This window comes from Octopus bimaculoides, chromosome 20, assembly GCF_046866305.1.
Source record: "Octopus bimaculoides isolate indiv1 chromosome 20, ASM4686630v1, whole genome shotgun sequence".
Classification (NCBI taxonomy): Eukaryota; Metazoa; Mollusca; class Cephalopoda; order Octopoda; family Octopodidae; genus Octopus; species Octopus bimaculoides.
In genome coordinates, this window is record NC_142947.1 from 36119654 (window position 1) to 36143329 (window position 23676).

Here is a 23676-nt window from a genome sequence, read left to right on the forward strand (position 1 = left end):
GTCACACAGTGGGACTGAACCCAGGGTCATGTGGTAGGGAACCAAGCTTCTTACCATACAGCCACACCTGCACCTGTCTAGCTCTTATTTTAATACTGTCTACATTAAATGATATGATATATATTTCACATATAATTTAACATACGTAGTTATGACTATTGTTGCCATTTGTAGTGTTACTGCTATTAGTTAATGAAACTGCTGTCACTGTCAACGATTATATTTATCATGTCTTTAACTCCACTATCATTTATATATTTGCCAGGAATGGGAATTACTCAGTGGAACGTATGTGTCAGATTTTAAGATTTCTGCTCAGGCTTTAGAACAAGAGTTACCTCCCTGGATTGAGGACCGTGAATGTGCCATGCCTGTTGCTATATTGAAGGTGAGTACATATATATATCTGTTGATACAAGATGTTAAGTTTATTTACATTCATATACTTGCATTGATGCACCTCTACTGGTGCTGTGTAAACGCACCTATGCCAGTGATACGTGAGGAGCATCCAGCTCACTCTGTTAAGTGGTTGGCATTAGGAAGGGCATCCAGCCTTAGAAACCATGCCACAGCAGACAGTTGGAGTCTGGACAGCACCCTACTAGCCAGCTCCATCTCAAACCATCCAACCCATACCAGCATGGAAAGCAGACATTAAATGATGATGATGATGATGATGATTTGTATTGTACTTTCAGCATTGGAATCCTTTCTCTGGTCTTGTGGGAAGAAGAGGCCATTCTCTCCTAACTGAACACACTTTCAGGAAATTTCTCTTCTTCCTTAGAAAGAATTGGTAATGGTTGAAACCAATGTTCTCCATACTTCTCTCTTTCGCTTGTTTCAGTCACTGGACACCGGCTATGCTATGGCATCACCTTCCAGGGTTTTAGTTGAGCAGTACTTATGTTTTCTTTTAAGTATGGTACTTGTTCTATCAATCCCTTTTGCTGAACCACTATGTTACAGGGATGTAAACAAACAAACACCAGTTGTCAAGCAGTGTAAGGACAAACACAAAGACACACACACATACATATATGTAAGAACAAACACAAAGACTCACATACATACACACACACATATGTAAGGACAAACGCACACACACATGTGTAAGGACAAACACAAACATATATACACACATATATGGACAGACTTCCACACAACCAAAAATAAAAGACATCATCATCATTTAACATTTTTTTCCCTCTTGTATCTTTTACTTGGTTCAGTCATTAGACTGTGGCCATGCTGGGGCTCACCTTGAGGAATTATAGTCAAATAAATCGACTTATTTTGTTTTTTAAGTTTGGTACTTATTCTATCAGTCTCTTTTGCTGAACTGCTAAGTTACAGGAACATAAGCACACAGACACAAATACATACGCAAACACACACACATATACATATTTATATATGACAGGCTTCCATCTATCCAATCTACTCACAAAGCTTTGGCCAACCCAGGGTTATAGAAGACGTTAGTGCCACACAGTGGGACTGAACTTGAAACCTCATGGATGTGAAGCAAACATCTTTAACCTCACAGCCATGCAATGTATTATATCTAAAGCATTGTCTTTAGATATAATACATAGGGCTGTTTACCTTGTTTCCATGTGGTTTAAGTAACCAAGAGCACAAAAAGGGCCCCAAAGTGGGATGCCAGCCCATCACAAGTTTACTCATTTACAGTTGAGGGTGGAGGCGCAATGGCCCAGTAGTTAGGGCAGTGGACTCATGGTCATAGGATCGCGGTTTCGATTCCCAGACCGGGCGTTGTGAGTGTTTATTGAGCGAAAACACCTAAAGCTCCACGAGGCTCCAGCAGGGGATGGTGGCGAACCCTGCTGTACTCTTTCACCACAACTTTCTCTCATTCTTACTTCCTGTTTCTGTTGTGCCTGTAATTCAAAGGGTCAGCTTTGTCACACACTGTGTCACGCTGAATCTCCCCGATAACTACATTAAGGGTACACGTGTCTGTGGAGTGCTCAGCCACTTGTACGTTAATTTCACGAGCAGGCTGTTCTGTTGATCGGATCAACTGGAACCCTCGACGTAAGTTGAGGAGACTGGAACAATATAAAAATGAAGCGTTTTGCTCCAGAACACAGCTCACAGCCCTGTATGGAAATTGAAACCATGATCTTGTGATCATGAGCGCAACAGCCCTAACCACTAGGCCACATGTCTTCACTGTGTAAGGAAAATTAATGGTGCATAGATTGTTTTTAATGTTTTATGTAATGTAAATTATTTGTGCAGGATGATTTATATGCAAAGCAATCAATATTATATGTAAGATAATCAATATTATACATATATTAATCAATATTAGATATAACTCAAAAGAAGTTTTTGTGAATGTGGAGAGTTTTGAAATGCAGTTTGGTTCTTATTGAGCAGTTGTTACCACGGAGATTAACTGCTTTAAAAATCTCTTTTGAATATTCTCTCACAAGGTGGTCAGTCAGAACAGAGAGAGGCAGTTTGTGGATGGGTTGGGGGAGGAAGTGAGAATATTTGGACAATTCACTAGATTTTAATGGATATTTCTGCAGGAATTTTCCAACAATAGAGGAGTTGATTATCAAGTGAGAAATATTCCCAACAATAAACAATGCTGCATACTTATTTCTTTTGAGAGCAGAAACCTATAGAAGAACCTTGAGAAACATCTGGCAGTCTCATAGTGAACATGGAATTGAATGGAACTGAAGATTATTGCTGTTTAATTTGGGAAGTTTTATTGATATCTGAAGAGGCAAAAATGCATTCCTATATTCTATGTCACCAGACTGTTGAAAGATGTTAGGGGTCAAAATACTTGATAATCACTAATGGAATGGTTATCAAACATAATAATAATAATCCTTTCTATTATAGTCACAAGGCCTGAAATTTTTTGTCGGGGTGGGGGATAAGTCGATTACATCGATCCCCAGTGTTTAGCTGGTACTTATTTTATTGACCTTGAAAGGATGAAAGGTAAAGTCGACCTCAGCAGAATTTGAACTCAGAACATAGCAACGGGTGAAATACCACTAAGCATTTCGTCCAGTGCACAAATGATCTGCTAGCTCACCACCTTAAATAATAATAATAATAATAATCCTTTCTACTATAGGCACAAGGCCTGAAATTTGGAGGAGGGGGACTAGTCGATTACATCGACCCCAGTGTTTCACTGGTACTTAATTTATTGACCCCGAAAGGATGAACAGCAAAGTCGACCTCGAGCATGGAGGGTGGACATTAAACCATCATCATCATCATCATCATTTAATGCCCATTTTCCATGGTGGCATGGGTTGGGTAATTTGACAGATGACAATATAGAGTGCTACACCAGGTTCCAGTTGTCTGTTTTAGCATGCCTGTCTATGGTTGGATGCCCTTCTTAATGCCAACCACTTTACGTTGTATACCAGCTACTTTACATTTCTGCCACAACACACAGACACACACATATATTATTATTATTATTATTGCCTTTGCACAGTATCCAATGCTGGAGATGTACTACTGTGTCAGCTGTTTACTACCAGTGAACTAAGGTAACACCTCTTATTTTTCGAGCACCTTCCAGAGTATTCAAGCGGTCCCAAGCAGTGCTGTTTTCTGCAAGTGCTCCACCCTTATTGCAGCCCCTATTTCTTCCACGTACTTCTCAAGATTTTTGCTCACTGTTCCCAGGGCTCCGACAATTATTGGTACTACTGCTACCTTTTTCATCCCTTTTTTATCGACCACAACTGCTTAACTTTCCAAGCCAGCCTGTCATATCTCTCGACTTTTCTTTCTTCCTTATTGCATACCTTGTCAGCTGGGAATGCTATATCTATGATCCAACATTGTTTGTTTTCTTTCTCAATTAATACTATGTCTGGCTTTCTATTCTCTATCTCATGGTCGCACTGAATTATAAAATCCTTTTTATGATTCATTATTATTATTATTATTATTATTTATTATTGCTATGTTCTCACCTTCATATTTCAGTACAATTTCTCTGAACTCTATGGAAAGCTGAATTTCCAAGGCTCAAACCTCTGGACACCATTTCTCCATAGCAGATGTTGTGAGCAAGAATTTCCCAAAGCAGTCGAAAATAATCTGAGCAAGTTCCAACGCCTTCTTGTAATCCATGCTGTGAGACCTGATCGTCTGCAGACTGCAATGACACAGTTTGCTTGCTGGGTACTAGGTAACTGGGATTTTGGCACGCTTTTATGAAGGATGAAAGGAAGGAAGGAAAGGCGTTATCTGTGTTTCTGTGTGTGTGTCCATGTGTTTGTGGTGGGGAGTTTAATATGTGAGGGTGTGTGCTTGTGTGTGTTTGTATGTGATTGCATGTATGTGTGCTCGTGTATACATACTTGTAGGTGTGTACATATGTGTGTGTGTGTACATGTTTGTGTTTGTGTGTGCATGTGTTTTTGTGTGTATTCATGTGTGTATGCGTGTGCCTGACTGTGTGCTTGTCTATGTGCATGTGCATATGTGTGTGTATATATGTATATTTGTATGTGTATATCTGTATGCTTGAGTGTGTGTGTGTGTTTCTGTCTATGTTTATCTGTGTGTATATGTGTATGCATTTGTTGTATTTCTGCATGCCTCTTTGGTGTCACCGATTCAATGCTGGCTTTATGGCTTATTTTTTCTCTCATTTCAATGTTTCTCTCTTTCTCTAAATCCCTCCCTCCCTCCACCTATCTCTGTCTGTCTGTCTCCCTCTCATATATATATATATATATATATATATATATATATATACACACACACACATATATATATACATATATATATATATATATATATATATATATATATATATATATATATATACACACACACATTCATACATATATACATACACACACACACACACACACACACACATATATATATCTGAATGTTGGGCCTCACAGAGGCAATGACAAGTGACTGAGACCTTTGGAAATATACCATGCTTGAGAAGACCCCTCAAGCTAAGTGAGATTGTAGTCATGGCTGATGCCAGTGTCGCGTAACTAGCCCATTAAAAGCACCCTTCACTCGTTGGGTGATATGCTGTGCGTGTGAAGACCTGTTGAACCAAGTGAAATTGTAACCATGGCCGATGCCAGTGCCGTCTGACTGGCACCCGTGCCGGTGGCATGTAATAAACACCCAACTACACTCTTGCAGTGCTTGGTGTTAGGAAGGGCATCCAGCTGTAGAAACCTTGCGAATCAGGTGCAGCCCCTCTGCTTACCAGTTTTCAGTCGAACCATTCAATCCATGCCAGCATGGAAAGCAGACATTAAATGATGATACATACACATATATACATATATATATATATATATATATATATATATATATATATATATATATATACACACAAACACACACACACACACACACACATATATATATATATATACCATGTGACTGGCCCTAGTGCCGGTGGCACGTAAAAGCACCTACTACACTCTTGGAGTGGTTGGCGATAGGAAGGGCATCCAGCTGTAGAAACTCTGCCAGATCAGATTGGAGCCTGGTGCAGCCTTCTGGCTTGCCAGTCCTCAGTCAAATCGTCCAACCCATGCTAGTATGGAAAGCGGACGTTAAACGATGATGAAATATATATATATGTATGTATGTCTTTTATCTTTTACGTGTTTCAGTCATTAGATTGCAACCGTGCCCCAGTATGGACACAATCTAATGACTGCTTTGAAGGGTTTGATCAAATAAATTTCCGCCCAGTGCTTATTTTTTTCTTAATGTCTGGTACTTATTCTATTGGGCTCTTTTTGCTAAACCACTAAGTTAATAATGATGATGAAGAGGGTATGTGTATGTGAGTGAATGTCTATATTTGTGATGGTTGTAAAAGAATGCTGCTGTCATACAAGCAGTATCACTTATTCCCACCTAGTATCCTGTGGAGGCATTTCTGGCCGTAGAGGGATATTACGTTGTTCGGAAATAGGTGAGAGTCGGCGACAGTAAGAGTATTTGACCACAGGAAATTCTATGCCAATGTTATCTTGCCTGACCTATGCAAAGCATGGAAAAGTAGGCATCAAAACAATGATGTTGCTGACAACGGTGATGATGGTGAGGAAGAGGGAGAGGAGATGTGTGTGTCTGTGTCTCCTTGTCTTGACGTAGCATAATGCTTGTAAATGAATGTCACTGTCATATGAGCGGTGTCATTCATTTCCAATGTTCTGCAAAAACATGTCTGGTCATGGAGAGGAAATATTACCTCGCTTGGAAACAGGTGAGGGTTGACAATTGGGTGGGGGGCATCTGACCATAGCCAAGTCTACATCAGTGACCCACTTTGTTGAACACAGGGTTGTTTATTCCAGTATGTTCTACTTGTTGCCTGTTGAGGCGCAATGGCCCAGTGGTTAGGGCAGCAGACTCGCGGTCATAGGATCGTGGTTTCGATTCTCTTACTGGGCGTTGTGTGTGTTTATTGAGTGAAAACACTTAAAGCTCCACGAGGCTCCGGCAGGGGATGGTGGTGAACCCTGCTGTACTCTTTCACCACAACTTTCTCTCACTCTTACTTCCTGTTTCTGTTGTACCTGTAATTCAAAGGGTCAGCCTTGTCACACTGTGTCACGCTGAATATCTCCGAGAACTACGTTAAGTGTACACGTGTCTGTGGAGTGCTCAGCCACTTGCACGTTAATTTCACGAGCAGGCTGTACCGTTGATCGGATCAACTGGAACCCTGGACGTCGTAAGCGACGGAGTGCCAACAACAACTTTGTTGCCCAACAAACAGAACTGAAGACTATTGCAATAACTTGGGAACCAAAAATTAGATGGCAGTGGATTGTAACGAACGTTTCTTCTCCAACTGTAAGCTCAGCTGACGTTCGATCGGTGCTGAGTGAGATGAATGTGATTTGTATATATGAAGTATTAGGCCGAGTGGATAAGAAATTAATGTTGATTAGGAAACATGTTGAGAATAATTGTGTGTAATATCACTTGTGAAAGTGAATAGCGAAAAATGATTGATTGTATCAGTAATCACAATGTGTGTGAATGTACCTGTGTGTGAATGTCTGTGTGTGTGTGTGTGTGTTTGTGAATGTGTATGTTCATATCTGAGTGTGTGTGAATGTGTATGTATATAGTTATGTGAATGCATGTGTGTATATGTATGAGAACATGTTTGTGTATGTATGTGAATGTATTTGTGTGTGTGTATTTGTTCATATCTGAGTGTGTGTGAATGTGTATGTGGATATGCATGTGTGTGTGTATGTGGTTATGTGAATGCATGTGTGTATATGTACGAGAACAACATGTTTGTGTATGTATGTGAATGTATTTGTGTGTGTGTGTGTGTGTGTGTGTCAGTTACTCTATTCAATCATTGCTGAAATATCTTGTTTCTATAATCGTGATCTTATCTTCTTTGTCTCTGTCTTTATATATGAAATGTATGTGTTTGAGTATCTTTGTGTGTGTGTGTGTGTGTGTGTGTGTGTGAGAGAGAGAGAGAGAGAGAGAGAGAGAGAGGTGGGGATATATTTCCAGCTTCGTTCTAAAACATTAATGGAGCTTCAGATTCATCTTCTATAGAATTACTCTATCCATATGATTGCAAGTGTGATGTTTAAGTTTCCACCACACACACACACGTATGTGTTCTGGTATTTTATGTTCTGAATTCATTTCCTCTCACATCTTAGGCATTCCACTGCATCCATCTGTAGCAGGGTATCCATTTCAGTAAACCATGCTTTAGCTAAAGACATGGATTTATTGAGGAGATCCAAATCGTTCAAATATCAACTACAAAGATAGTTCCTACAGAAAACCTCTCTCTCTCTATTTTTTAATAAGTGTTATAATAATACTCTTTTACTCTTTTACTTGCTTCAGTCATTTGACTGCGGCCATGCTGGAGTACCGCCTTTAGTCGAGCAAATCGACCCCAGGACTTATTCTTTTTGGAAGCCTAGTACTTATTCTATCGGTCTCTTTTGCCGAACCGCTAAGTTACGGGGACGTAAACACACCAGCATCGGTTGTCAAGCAATGCTAGGGGGGGACAAACACAGACACACACACACACATACACACACATATATACATATACACCAAATCCACTCACAAGGCTTTGGTTGGCCCGAGGCTATTGTAAAAGACACTTGCCCAAGATGCCGCGCAGTGGGACTGAACCCAGAACCATGTGGTTGATAAGCAAGCTACTTACCACACAGCCACTCCTTTCTTCAAGATTTTCCTCATCTTAAATTCTTCTAAATTTTTATTCTTGAAACAGGACTGAAGGATTTGGCCCCACCAACATTCAATCTGAAGAAGTTGTTTACTGATGAGACCGTTGCTACAGAACCGATCTTGATTATCATATCTCCTGGTGCTGATCCTTCTCATGATCTACAAGAACTTGCTTCGCAGACAATTGGTTCTGACCGATACTATCAGGTAAAGTGTTGAGCAACAAAAGCAATAAGTACATAGATAAACAAATAAATTTTATAAATAATAATTATAAGCTTATAAGTGTTCACTGTGTATTGGCTATAGAAAATAGTTTAATATCAGGACATGTAAACTCTTGGCAGGAAAAAAATGGGTACTAGTATGCATGGGAACTGAACCCCTCCCTCTTATTTTCACGATAAGTATACTGACTGATTACACAAACTTACCGGCCTGTTTCTTTCCATTAGATTTAAGAACTATAATTTCATAGTGTTGTGTAAACAATTTGTGTATGTCTAATATTGTGGAATATAAACCATTGACAGAAGAGAACTAATGAATAAATGGGTTCAATGGAATTGGCTGCAGATTTACTGAGTCACTCTAGCATAAGGTGAAATACCTTGTATTAGTTGTTCTGGGTCTTTGCATTCTAATTTCAAATCTCTTTGTGGTTAGCTTTGCCTGTCATCCTTCTGGAGAGTGGGGGTCGATACAATAAATTTCCTAAGGGCAGTGGATTTCCATAATTGCAGTATTTGATCCAAGGACACCTTGCAGTATTTGTTCCAAGTCTTAGCATTCTGAGTTCAAATCCCACTACAGCCTACTTGGGTGATGGTCTTATTCTGTCGCTTGGTTTGATGTCACTACATGACCCTTGGGGGCCTTTGGTGAAGGGGTCCACTCTGTAGCAAGCATTTAGGTCAAGCTTGAGAATAACTTCCTTGCTTCTTATCATCAGTTTCAGAAGACATGAAATGCCACTAAGCATTTTGTCTGACGTGTTAACAATTCTGCCAGCTCACCATCTTAATAACAACAACAAGAATAATAATAATAGTAATAATAATGATAACTGCACTTATGCAATACCAGGCACTAAGCTCTCATGGCTTCTGACTGGAAGTGTTATCATGTACATGTTTTGTCTTGGCGTAAAAGAAGGACTGCAGCAAATATTCTGCTCAATACCATAGATTTGCTTGTCAGTTGTTTGACCTTAACCAGTTAAGCATGTTCCTTGGTGGCTGACGATATGTGCGTCTCTGATCAGGAGCATCATTGCCATGTGTTGAGAGGATATCTTTGGGGTTTGAAAAATTCACCTCTGGAAACATGGGTGCTTCATTCAACATCCTTAAGCAACCCTTATTCCGTCAGGAACCTTTTGAGCAGGATGAGCTACTTGACCTGAAGAAAATTCTACCTGGGCCCCACCTGCAAGGTTATGTGCTGTTTATTTTGATATGATATCACCATGTTATGCACATATGGTTGTGATGCATGTGCCTGGTGTACCCTTATCAGGTGGGTAGTTATGATGGGTACACTGGGCTTTGTATATTTGTACCCCAGTGTTACTTTGATGGCATACCCTGCTCTCTCTCACTCAATAATAATAATAATAATATACTTTAAATTATTTTCCTTGTAGGTTGCCATGGGGCAGGGACAAGCTAATGTGGCATTAGAATTACTTAGGCAATCAGCCCATGATGGAGACTGGTTATGTTTGAAGAACCTTCATCTTGTCACATCTTGGCTTCCTATCTTAGAAAAGGTAAGTGTCACTTTTTTTTTTTTTCATGGATCTTTTTTTTTACTTTGTTTTAGTTTGTTTTTTCCCTCAGGTGTACTGATATTCTGTAGCTTGTTTATATTTATGTGCTAGAGATATTTTTTAATCCACATCATTAACTGGTTGTTATATCATTGCTGTTATTTCTGTTCAGAACAGGTTTGAACATTTTAATAAACCTTGTCATCATCATTGTCGTCATTGTCATCAATATCATCATCGTCATCATCAACTTTATCTTCACCACCATCATCATCATCATCATCATCATTATCGTCATCAGTGTCATTGCCATCATCATCATCATCATCATCATCATAAGTAAAAATAAAGAACCTATCCATTCAATGTAGAAAATTGTTTTTTTTTTTTTTTTTTGTTTAAACAATCACAGTAATAATGAATATCTCATCAATAACCGTTAATGTCGTTTTAGGAAATTAACAGCCTGAAACCAAACAATGGCTTCCGTCTCTGGCTTACCACCGAAGTGCATCCACATTTCCCCAGTGTCTTGCTCCAGTCTAGTCTTAAAATCACCTACGAGGTCAGTAACTACTCTGTCTCTCCTCTATCAAGAGCTTTATCAGATTTCTCTCTTGTGTCTATTTAATAAACAGTTAGAAGAATTTCCATTGACCTTTGATCTGTTTTGTTTCAGTCACCTCCTGGGCTAAAGAAATCTCTCCAACGAACATACGAGGCCTGGTCAAGTGAGTACCTGCGGCAGGGCAATGAAAATCGAGCCAATGCTTTGTTTGCTCTCGCTTGGTTCCACGCCGTTGTACAAGAAAGGAGGACTTACATTCCACAGGTGAGTTTGTGTTTCCGATTGCATCAGTCGGTGGCGGTGGCAGCGTGATAATTTTAAAATGATCATCACTGTCATACAAGCGGTGCCATTCATTTTCCAATATTCTGCAAGAACATGTCTGACCATGAGCATGGGGAAATTATTACCTTGTTTGGAAACGTGTGTGAGTTGGTGACAGGAAGAGCATCCGACTGTGGAAAATTTGTCTGTGGGCATTAAAATGATGATTATGATGGTGGTGGTGGTAGTGGTGGTGGCAGTGGTAATGATGGTGGTGATCCATGCTTGCATGAGTTGGACGGCTTGGCAAGACCTGGTAGATCTAAGGACTGCATTGTGCTCCAGTGCCTACTTTGGCATGATTTCTATGGCTGGATGGATGCCTTTCCTAACACCAACCACTTTACAGCATGTACTGGGTGCTTTATTTTTCATGCCACCAGTACTAGTGAGGCAGCCATGTTGCTTGCAAGACCATGAAACTTGAGCAGGGAGAGTATATAAGGAGATGAGATCTAAAGTACAATAGAGGAACATACACAGGTGTTTTGTTATTGAGGAGATACATAGTCAAAGGAGATACATGGTCAAAGGAGATACATGGTCAAAGGAGATACATGGTCAAAGGAGACAAGAGAAGGTAATGATGGGGTACTACAGCAAACTCTCAAGAAACAAGAAGGTGAGCCTAAGAGAGGATACAGATGGTTAGTCACAGGATGAGAGAGTGTGTGGATGCTTTCATAGGAGTGTGAGAAGGAAGTGAACAGGTAGCAGTAGAGACAGAGGTTAATGTAGTGAGTGATGAGTGAGGGTGGGGGTGCAGATGATGGGAAATACCAGTTGTGAAAGGAGTAAGGTGGGAGATATAGGGATGACTCAAGAAGATGAATGGTCTAGTGGTTAGTGTGTTGCACTCATGATCGCAAGATCATGGTTTCAATTCCTAGACTGCGTGGTGTGTTGTGTTCTTGAGCAAAACACTCCATCTCCCATTACTCTGCAATGATTTCGACATGTGACACATGGCACACTTGTGCACCTGTTTGGGCAACGGCAATTTGATGAAGGGAGTAAGCTAATATGCAGCACATTTATTTGACCACTATAAACAAATCAGTTGTGTAGGTCATTCGACAGAAATTCTGAACACTCGTATGTCATCTTCAACAGGAGAGTCCATCATTATTATTATTGTTATTATTATTATTATTATTATTATTATTATTATTATTATCATTATTATTAAGGTGGCAGACTCGGAGAATTGTCTGCACACTGGGTAAAATGCTTAGTAGCATTTCATCTTTTTCTACACTGGAGGTAGATGTAGGTGCATTGGTACATAGGCAAATAGGTAGGTAAGCAGGTACATAGGTAGGTGTGTGTTTGTGCCATAAGAAATGACTAAAGTTCGATGACTGGCACCTGTGCCAGTGGGGCGCTAAGAGCACCGTCTGAGGGTGATCATTGTCAAAGCAGCTGTCTGGCATTCTCGCCAGTGGTACGTAAATAGCACCATTTGAGCATGATCATTACCAGCATTGCCTTACTGGCACTTGTGTCGGTGGCATGTGCAAAAACATTCAAGTGAGGTCGTTGCCAGTGCCGGCCACTGGACTGGCTCCTGTGCAGGTGGCACATAAAAAAACACCATTTTGAGCATGGCCATTGCCAGTACCACCTGACTGGCCCTTGTGCCGGTGGCATGTAAAAGCACCCACTACACTCTCGGAGTGGTTGGCGTTAGGAAAGGCATCCAGCTGTAGAAACTCTGCCAGATCAGATTGGAGAGCCTGGTGCAGCCATCTGGTTCACCAGTTCTCAGTCAAATCATCCAACCCATGCCAGCATGGAAAGCGGACGTTAAACGATGATGATGATGATCGTCCTTCATATTTTCTTCTATGCCAGGGTTGGACCAAATTCTATGAGTTCAATAGTTCCGACCTGAGAGCTGGAGCTGACATTATTGACAGACTCTTCCGACAATCAGGTAAGTCTATGATGCTTTTACTCCTATTTTCTTCTTCTTTTTTTCTGTTTTCTTTTTTTTTTTTTCATGCTGGCAGAGAGAGAGATCCTAGTTGACTTGTTCTGTGATAATGATGTATTGCAGCACACATTCTTGGTATTTTACACATTGTTAAGTTCCTCACCATGTGTTGAAAGAAGTTTGCTTCCCAAACATATGGTTCCCGGTTCAGTTCTACTGCATGGCACTTTGCACGGGTGTCTTCTACTATAAACCCATATGACCAAAGCCGTGCGAGTAGATTTAGTAGACAGAAACTGAAAGAAGCCAGATGTGTGTGTGTGTGTGCCTATATATATATATATATATATATATATACATATATATATATATATATATATACATATATATATATATATATATATATATATATATATATATTCTTTTATTCTTTTAGTCATTTGACTGCAGCCATACTGGAGCACCACCTTTAGTCAAGCAAATTGACCTCAGGATTCATTCTTTATAAGCCCAGTACTTATTCTATCGGTCTTTTTTTTTTGCCGAACCACTAAGTTACGGAGACGTAAACACACCTGCATCAGTTGGCAAGTGATCTTGGGGTGACACATAACAGATACACAAACATATACACACACACAATGCACACACACACAAGCACATACACATACATATATATATATATATATATATATATATATATATATATATATATATATATACAACAGGCTTCTTTTAGTTTCCATCTATCAAATCCACTCATAAGGCTTTGGTTGGCCTGAGGCTATAATAGAAGATATTTGCCCAAGGTGCCATGCAGTGGGGCTGAACCCAGAACCATGTGGTTGGTAAGCAAACTCCTTACCACACAGCCACTACACATTATCAACTGCACATACTCAATGTATGTGTTCTGTGCCAGACCACAGCATACTGGCCAACAAGTAAAACACATACATTGAGTATGTGCAGACGATAATGTTTACAACACTAGCACTGGTTTTAATTCATAATTGAATGTGTGTATGTTATGAAGAAAAGAAGTGTATTCCCATGCAAGAAAGAATATAGGAGAGTTGGTTTTGAGGGTTGAAAATGCACCTGAGTATTAAAATGTGTGGTAGTTTTTTTAAATTTTAAATAGATTTATTAAAATACCAAACTGGTTTCAACCATGTATTGTTTTACAATGGTAAATAAAAAAAAGTTTAAGAAAGGTTGAATGTTCACACATTTTAAGACTTCAGTGCATTTTCAACCCACAAAAACAACTCTCCTATATATATTCCAAAATGAGAAAAACACAAAGACAAGGTTAAAAAATGGATGACTTAAGTTTACATTCAGGTAAAATGAAAGAAGTTTTTAACATTTTGAGCCTACATTCTTCTACAGAAAGGATAGATGAAGAGAGAAAAAGGATGCAGAGAAAACAAACATGTCTGAATTATATGGTTAAGGCATTCTGAAAAATTGTGTGTGTGCGTGCGTGCATGTGTGAATATCCATGTATGTACATGTATGTGTTTGTTGGTTTGTCTATGTGTGTATGCATGTGCACGACTTAGTAGGTCAGCATAAAAGATCAATAAAATAAATATCAGTCTTAAAGAAAAGTAAGTATTGTGGTTGATTTATTTAATTAAAACCTTTCAAGGCAAGTGCCCCAGCATGACCACAGTCCACTGACTGAAACAAGTAAAAGGTAATGTGCGAAAGCATTTTCCGAACACTCTTTAACCCTTTTGATACCAACCACCTGACATCATCCCTGGTTCTGTTGTTTGCCTTCCATCAAAATGTTATGTTCCTCTATATTCCAACTATCAGCTTCAGATTTTAACACAAGATCAGCAATTTCGGAGGTGGAGTCTCGTCACTTACATCAACCCCAGTGCCCAGCTGGTACTTATTTTATCAACCCCAAAAGGATGAAAGGCAAAGTCAGCCTCAGTAGAATATGAACTCAGAACATAAGGACAAACCAAATGCTGCCCAGTATTTTGCCCAGCATCCCTTACAATTCTGCCAGCTTGCCATCTTTTACCAACTTAATAATGATAATATTATTTTAATAAGTTCTTAGTTATTTTGAAAATTAATTGAAACAAAGGCTTTATGTTTCATGATAAGTATATGCTTCAACATAAGAACTGTGCATGTTTGAGTCAACCCTTTCGTTAGTATATTTCTGACCAAAATACACCTCTCACGAGTTTCAATTAAATTCTAAAATAATCATGAATTAACATATTAATGTGATATTTGGAGCATAATTAAAGAAAGGGTTCTTAATCAATTTCATTGCATAACTTTTGTCTCAAAGTGACTCTAATTACAGGTAAATCCAGGTAAACTGAGCAAAAGGTAAAAATATTAAAATTTTGTTTAAGCATCACAATAGAAAATGAATCATCAGCTAATATTCAATTGGGTATGCAACAAAATTTTGATATAGAAGAATTGTGCAGATCACTAGATTATCAGTTGAATTTAATGCACAACAGAACAGGTGTACCATAAAGGCGAAATAAACTGAAACACTGGAATCCACCGCAAGTTTGACCGAACTAAATAAATCTGCCAAAAGATAATATACAACCTTGGTTATGGTATGGAAGTGATAAATTCCAGACCACATTGTACCCTAGGCCATGCTGACTAACATTATTTTCCCTATATAAAATCTAAATCCACAGCAGTACCCAGTATTTGCTTCACAAATTTTCCAAACTTTGATTCCCCCATTTTGTGGGCTTTCCTGGCATATACTGTTTGTTTACATTCTGCATAACAGTTCGTTTCCACAGTGATTGCTTCAAACAAGCATACTGAAAAAAATAAAAGTCTAACGGTTTCGTTTTCTAAGGAAGACTCTGGATAGACCCCATCTCCTCAGAAAAATTGCTAATAAAAACATTTTTTAAGTTTTTACTTCATTTCGATGTAAAATCGTCTTTGCTGTCACTATCACCGCTTTCAGTTTCTTCAGAATCGCTGCTTTCGGTTTTGGATACAGAAATATCCTATTCATTCTCGTACACCACATGCTTTTGTACCTCATTCATTCTTTTTCTCAATATCTCCATATTTTCCATTGAAAATCCTGTAAATTCAGAATCATTGCATGATAGCATGAAACTCCTATCCATTTTCAAAGTTGCAAACAAATCGATGCCAATAAAAAGTGGAAAAAAGTCTCTCAAAATTCAGTGAGTTCAGATATCATGTCAAGCAATGTCAGATACTATAACTCAACTATTTACAAAGTGAAATCATGTATTTTCACAAATGTGCTAACGAGATTTGTGCTTAAATTCCCATTTAAATAACAATGAGTACTCTCAGCCGGCTACAGCCGGGTTGGTCTTATGAACCAGAAAGACCAACCTGGGTTAGTATCAGCAGTTTGCATAAAAAGAAAAGAAAATACAATATCCTATCCAAAAATGAAATTTTTTTTTGAAAAATCAAAAAATATCTAGATTATGACTGGGAGACAACAGTTTACTCAAAATGGTTGTTCTCAGCTTCCAGCATGGCCATCATGCATTCCTCACTGTATCCCTGAGAAGATTTTTGGACACCTCCTTGATCTTGGCCACCAGCTCAGCCTTGGTTTTGCAGGCAGAGCAGTTGGTGTCTTTCTCAACTTGGAAGCCAGAAATTGGGGCTGGTGAAGTCGTAGAAATTCTCCACGAACCATTTCTGATTCTTTGCAGAAGTACGCCAAGGAGTTGAATGCTGCTGCTACATATAGGACCTTCCAGCAACAACTCTCTCCAGCCAAAGTTTCACTACTGTCTCCACCACCTTCATATAATCATCAGAATTGTGCCTAAAACCCTGTTCAAAGATGTAAGGTAGTATGATGTTACCCTCGCTGCTGATGCACCCAAAAATCATCACTGTTGAGGGGATCTTGGTTTCCATGATGTCTTTGTCATATCTTACAGCCCTTGCAGTGTTCACAGAGCATTGAAGAGCAGTCATGATGTCGGCATTTTGTTACCTGGCATGACTCATCATGATACAAGAAACTCTCTTCCAATATTCAGATAGCTCCTACTCCTCCATATCTCTTTTACTCATTTCAGTCATTTGACTGGAGCACCACCTTTAGTCAAGCAAATCGACGCCAGGACTTATTCTTTGGATGCCTAGTACTTATTCTATTGGTCTATTTTACCAAACCGCTAAGTTATGGGGACGTAAACACACAGTTGTCAAGCAATGTTGGGAGGACAAACACAGACACACATACACACATATACATATACATATATATATATATATATATATATATATATATATATATATATATATATATATATATATATACGATGGGCTTTTTTCAGTTTCTGTCTACCAAATCCACTCACAAGGCTTTGGTCGGCCCAAGGCTATAGTAGAAGACACTTGCCCAAGGTGCCACGCAGTGAGAATGGACCCCGAACCATGTGGTTGGTAAGCAAGCTACTTACCACACAGCCACTCCTGCTTACTTTTTCGCAACTCCAACTTTAATCATGATGCTCTAATGCCATTGACTGTTCACCAAAACATGAAGCTGTTCCTGAAAAAATAGAAGACATGAAAATGTCATCAAATTTAAGTCAAACACCTTATATACATCCATATTCTCTCTCTATTTCTCTCTCTCTAGCTATCTATATGTCTATCTATCTCTATCCTTCTCTCTTTATGCTATCACCCTCCATTCATCGTTTTCTCCTATCAAACTATCATGCTTCTCTTTGTGAGCTGTCACAGCCTTTTCAACGCCAATTAATTAATCATTCAATCAATCACATTATCCAATTCAAATCTCTCATCTCTTCTCCTTACTTATAGGCCATAATATTCAATGGCAGTGGATCCATGGCCTCTTTGAACAGGCAATATATGGTGGTAGAGTAGACAACACCTTTGACATAAGGGTGTTAGTCTCTTACCTGAAGACTTTCTTTGACAACCGGGTGTTGGGTGAACATGTGAGTGACAGACGCATTGGAAATCTGCAACTGCCAAATTCCTGCCAGTACAGAGTAAGCATCTCATCTTATGTTACAATGTTCTTCTTTTCTTTCTTTCTGATTTTTATGAACACATGAAGGGAACTCTGTTTACTAGAAATAGAAACCAAAACACTCTCAAATCAAGCTCTAGATACTGATGTGTTGAAACAATGGTATAATTGTAAGGCATTTAATCTTTATTGAAGGTGTGCATCTGTATGTGCATGCACGTGTGTGTGTATTAGGTATGTATATATATATATATATATATATATATATATATATTATTGGGAATATTTTACAAACTGTTTTTCTGAGATTTCACATGATTGTTCGTCAGACAGTTTGATGAATGGTGTTACATAAGACTCTGAATAACAGTTTGTGAAGTCTTTCAGCTTCAATAAAATATTTTACTTTACTTTTGGTATTCAAGTAATATTTCATCCACCTTGTTTTGCATTTATGTGTTCACATGTATATGTGTCTGTGTGGTGTAATTCTTTTTATATGGAAAATATTGATATTGATTTCAAAGTTCCACTAGTCATTGCTTCATGAAACTTCAAAGCTTTGTTTTTTTTAAACCTTTTTATATATTTTTGGTTCATCTAGTGGATGAGATTTAGTGGTTGCAACCTTTCACTTATAAAAATAAATGTTAAATTATTTTTAAATGTTATATTTTATTTAAATTGCATGATTTTTCAGTTGATATTAGACCATTTTTATATATAACTGTACGTAAAAAGAAACATTAATTACATACGTACACCTTAACAGAAAGTTTTTTTTTTTTATCTATCTTAAAGCCTTGGTTTCCTGTTTCTTTCAGGACTACATTTCTCTGATTGATAAACTTCCTGACTACAACCAACCTTCTTTGTTTGGTCTTCCTGAGAATATTGAGCGGTCTTCTCAGAAGACCATAAGTAACAATGTTATCTGTCAGCTGAGAATCCTGATGAGGTCTGACATCAAAGGCAGTAAATTTGATAAGGAAGTCTGGTCTTCTGAACTGGGGCCCATTCTCAATTTGTGGAAGAAACTTAACCAGGTAAGGCACTTACTCAATTTAGTCGATGCTAATAGGGAATGTCTTTCTTGGCTTCCCACCCTGCTAGAAATGACAGCCAAATCTTGCTGAAATCATATCCCACTATCTTTGATATGTGATGGATCAATTTGGTCAATGCTACAGAGGAGTGTCTTTCTTAACTGCTCACCCTGCTGGAAACAGTAGCCAAGTCTTACACAAATCACATCCAGCTGCTTTTAATATGAGATGGACATATTTTACCCTTTTAAATGGCTGTCACTGAAACTCTTTTGATCATTGTTGTCATCACCATTTACTGTATGCTTTTGCAGCATGTTAATAACATAACACTACAAGAGTAGTACCTGTACGTCTACCAAATTCACCCACAAGACTTTGGTCAGCCTGAGGCAATAGTAAAAGACACCTTAGGTGCCAAGCAGTGGGACTGAACCTGGAATCATGTAGTTGGGAAGCTACTTACCACACAGCCATGCCTATATCGTTCGTTTAACATCCGCTTTCCATGCTAGCATGGGTTGACATATATATATATATATATTCTTTTTTTCTTTTATTTGTTTTAGTCATTTGACTGTGGCCATGCTGGACAAATCGACCCTAAGACTTATTCTTTGTAAGCCTAGTACTTATTCTATCGGCCTCTTTTGCTGAACTGCTAAGTTACAAGGATGTAAACACACCAACATCAGTTGTCAAATGATGGTGGGGGGACAAACACATACACACAAACACACACACATATATGACAGGCTTCTTTCAGTTTCCATCTACCAAATCCACCGACAAGGCTTTGGTCAGCCTGAGGCTATAGTAGAAGACACTTGCCCAAGGTGCCATGCAGTGGGACTGAACCCGGAACCATGTGGTTGGAACCATATTTGCACATGTTCAATTATCATTTTACTATTTTCACATCCTCTCTTCTAGTTTAATCCATCATTTATGATGGAAAATGTCTTCAGTTTATCTATTTTTTTATTTTATTTTCTTTCTTTGATTTTAGGGTCAGCAATTGATTCATATGAAGGTGAACCCACCAAAACAGAAAGATGGCAACACGTCCCCCTTGCTGGCCTTTATTCAACTCGAGAAGTACAATGCCATTAAACTTATCCAGTTTGTCCATTTGTCCCTGGCCGCACTCAGCAAGGTTATCCGTGGCTCCACTCTGCTGACCGCTAGTGTCCAGCAACTTGCTGAAGCACTGCTCAATCAAGAGGTAAGTGAATACCATCACTGATACAGTGTCTCAGATTCTCCATGCAATAAATGTATACAATGAGCTTTCGTTGCTGATGTCATTTACATGTTTCAGTCAATGGACTGTGGCCATAGTGGGGCACCACCCTGAAGGGTGTAGTCAAACAAACTAACTCTAGTACTCATTTTATCGGGTCTTTTGCCTAACTGCTAAGTTATGACATAAACAAACCAGTACCATCTCACGAGGAACAAATACAATATAAGCACAAAGACAAACACATCTACATATATATCTTTACCGCATTTGAGTTCACCAGACACATGAAGACCTGCTCTTCTCTCAGACATGTTCTCCAATTTTCTAATAGTACTGCCATCCACAATCTTGGCCAGTTCTTGTGATGTGTAAAAGATACCTGTGCTGGTGAGACATAAAAGGCACCTGTGTCAGTGACATGTTGAAGTTACCCACTATACTCTTGGAGTGGTTGGTGTCAGGAAGGTCGTCTAGCTCTAGAAACCAAGCCAAAACCAGACTGGAGCCTGGTACAGCTTTCAAGCTTACCAGTTTCAGTCAGACCATCTAACCCATGCCAGCATAGTAAATGGACACTAAATGATGATGATGATGATTAAAAATGTAATTTTAAAAGATGCAAACATGAATTAAATTTAAAGCAAATTCTTATGAAAAATCAATCATTGAAGTTTACTCCCACTCTCCCCCCTCTCTCTCCCTCCCCTCCCTCTCTCCCTACCCATCTGTCTATCTGAAAGGAAGACTGTTCTTTAAATGTCATTTCATTTCTTTACAGACTCCAATCAAATGGTTGGACCTTTGGGATGGCCCTGAAAACCCAGTGAATTTCTTGCGAGGACTGGTGAGCAGAACTTCTGCAGTTCTTCGATGGGTTGAAATGGCAGAAAACAACACCATCCTTGACCAGCTACTCGATCTCTCCAACTTGTTCCATCCGGGAACGTTCCTCGATGCTTTCCGCCAGCAGACAGCACGGTGAGAAAACAACCTCTTTCAAATGGTTATTTTAAAATATTCATATTTTTGTTACCTTGTTTGTTTGTTTTTTTTAATTTAATAATCACAGTTTGTGCCTAAGTGACCTTGGCCAATTTTGTCTCCCCCCCTACAATAAAATAGTGACAGTGACCTTGTGACATACATATCAGCATTGACATATCACAAATATTTAAGTGACTCTTGATGGAAACTGAAAAAAATAGTTCCCTGCCATACCAAGCTATAAAAAACTTATCTAAAGGTGTAGGCATGGCTGGAGTGGTTAAAAAGCTCACTTTGCAACCACATGGTTTCAGGTTCAGTCTCAATGCACAGCACCTTGGGCAAATGTTTCTTAAAATAGCCCCAGGTCAACCAATACCTTATCAGTGCATTTGATAGACAGAAACTGTGTGAAACCCTGGCGGCGAGCTGGCAGAAACGTTAGCACGCCGGGCGAAATGCTTAGTAGTATTTCGTCTGCCGAGGTCGACTTTGTCTTTCATCCTTTCGGGGTCGATAAATTAAGTACCAGTTACGCACTGGGGGCAATGTGATTGACTTAATCCCTTTGTCTATCCTTGTTTGTCCCCTCTAAATTTAGCCCCTTGTGGGCAATAAAGAAATAAGAAACTGTAAGAAGCTTGCCATGTGTGTGTATATATATATATATATATATATATATAAAGGTTAAAGACCTCCTTTGGTCATGAATGACCATGGGATTACACCTAGAAAATTGTCTTCTGAGGTCCAAGCAAGGTTGTTTATGGAAGACCAGCAGTCACCCATGCATACCAGCCTCCCTTCTCCATGCACCTGATGTTATTTAAGGGAAAGGCAAAGGCCGATACAGCTTGGCACCAGTGATGCTGCAACTCATTTCTACAGGTGGAGCAATGTGAAATAAAGTCGTCTTGCTCAAGAACACAACACACTGCTCAGTAGCCTGGTCCGAGAATTGTACTCACTATCTCATGATTGTGAGCTCAACAATCTAACTACTAAACCATGCACTTTCACACACACATATATCATCATCGTTTAACATCCGCTTTTCATGCTGGCATGGGTTGGATAGTTTGACTGAGATCTGGCAAGCTTGTGGGCTGCACCACGTTCCAATCTGATCTGGCAATGTTTCTACAGCTGAATGCCCTTCCTAATGCCACCAACTCTGAGAGTGTAGTGAGTGCTTTTTACTTGCCACTGGTACGGGAGCCAGTCAGGCAGCCCTGGCATTGGCCACATTTGGATGGTGCATTTTATGTGCCCCTGGCATGTAAGCCAGTCAGGTGGTCCCGGCCACAGCTATGATTTTGATTTTACTTGACTCAACAATCTTCTCAAGCATATATCATCAGAACCTTCGAGGGTACTTTTAAATGGGCCGGTCATGCAACACTGGCATCGGCCAAGGCTGCAATCTCGCTTTACTTGCCAGGTCTTCTCAAGCACAGCATATCTCCAAAGGTCTCGGTCACTTGTCATTGCCTCCATGAGCCCCAACATTCGAAGGTCATGCTTCACCATCTCATCCCATTTCTTCTTGGGTCTACCTCTTCCACAGATAATAATACACTAAGGCCAAATGCATCACAGGGTTAGTTGAAGGGAGAGGTGAAGAATGAAAGAAAAATACGGTGAGAGAAAAATGGGAGAGAGAAGTGTTAATGACATGTTATAGGATGGGGAGGAAGGTGAAGAGAAAGAGAGAAATGTTATAGGCATGAAGAGGGGGAATTACATGGTTAAAAAGTTCATTAAAGAGGTAGAGAGAAAGAGGGAAATATAAGTGCTAAGCAGAGGGAAATTTTTTAAATGATATAATATATTATTGTGACTGGAAGTGAAATAACATAGCAAAATAAAAATCATCCTTTCTTTCTTAAATAGCTTCTCTTAATCTTTTTCATTCTGTGGAATTTCTGCAGGTCCCACTAATAAATATTTAATGTTGTTTTACCATTGCAGAGCTGTGAAGTGCTCTATGGACAATCTGAGGTTCATATGTAACTGGCAGAACCCATCCGCAGGGGCCTACCTCACCATGCGTATCGGTGGACTGCTTCTGGAGGGTTGTATATTTGACGGCCGTAACCTGTCTGATAATCAACCAGAATCTCCAACAGTGTGTGCCCTTCCTCCATGTTACATATCCTGGGTTCCAAAGGTACCGTTTCTTTTCTTATTCATTTTATGTATATTTATTTATTTATTTATTTTCTGTCTCCTTCTCTCTCTCACTCTCTCTATCTGTATTTGTCTATTTCTGCACGTGTGTGTGTGCATGCATGTGTATGAATGTGTGTGTGTGTGTGTGTCTGTGTGTTTGCTTCTGGTACCAAAAATTTACTATCACCAAAACAGGCTGAACGTCCAGTCATTTGTGCCAAATGACCAGCATTCAAACAGTTGCATCCAATTAATTACATGGCACCAGCACCCATACCATTTCTTTTTATGCGGCATCTTGACTTTAGGATTTCATGGCACCTATTATC

General features: G+C 39.2%; 1 protein-coding gene across 2 annotated transcripts in view; it reads left to right on the plus strand.

Moving 5' to 3' along the window:
* The window catches only part of LOC106875444 (cytoplasmic dynein 2 heavy chain 1), a 309460-nt gene that overhangs the window by 282862 nt on the left and 2922 nt on the right, over positions 1-23676 (plus strand). For both annotated transcript variants that reach the window (XM_089338346.1, XM_089338347.1), the window contains exons 64-75: positions 266-388; positions 4009-4213; positions 8315-8478; positions 9917-10042; positions 10497-10607; positions 10722-10874; positions 12789-12870; positions 17725-17918; positions 18724-18945; positions 19955-20170; positions 20970-21169; positions 23147-23345. In XM_089338346.1, the coding sequence (XP_089194472.1) occupies positions 266-388; positions 4009-4213; positions 8315-8478; positions 9917-10042; positions 10497-10607; positions 10722-10874; positions 12789-12870; positions 17725-17918; positions 18724-18945; positions 19955-20170; positions 20970-21169; positions 23147-23345 (1995 nt within the window). The remainder of the gene's footprint in view (positions 1-265; positions 389-4008; positions 4214-8314; positions 8479-9916; positions 10043-10496; positions 10608-10721; positions 10875-12788; positions 12871-17724; positions 17919-18723; positions 18946-19954; positions 20171-20969; positions 21170-23146; positions 23346-23676) is intronic.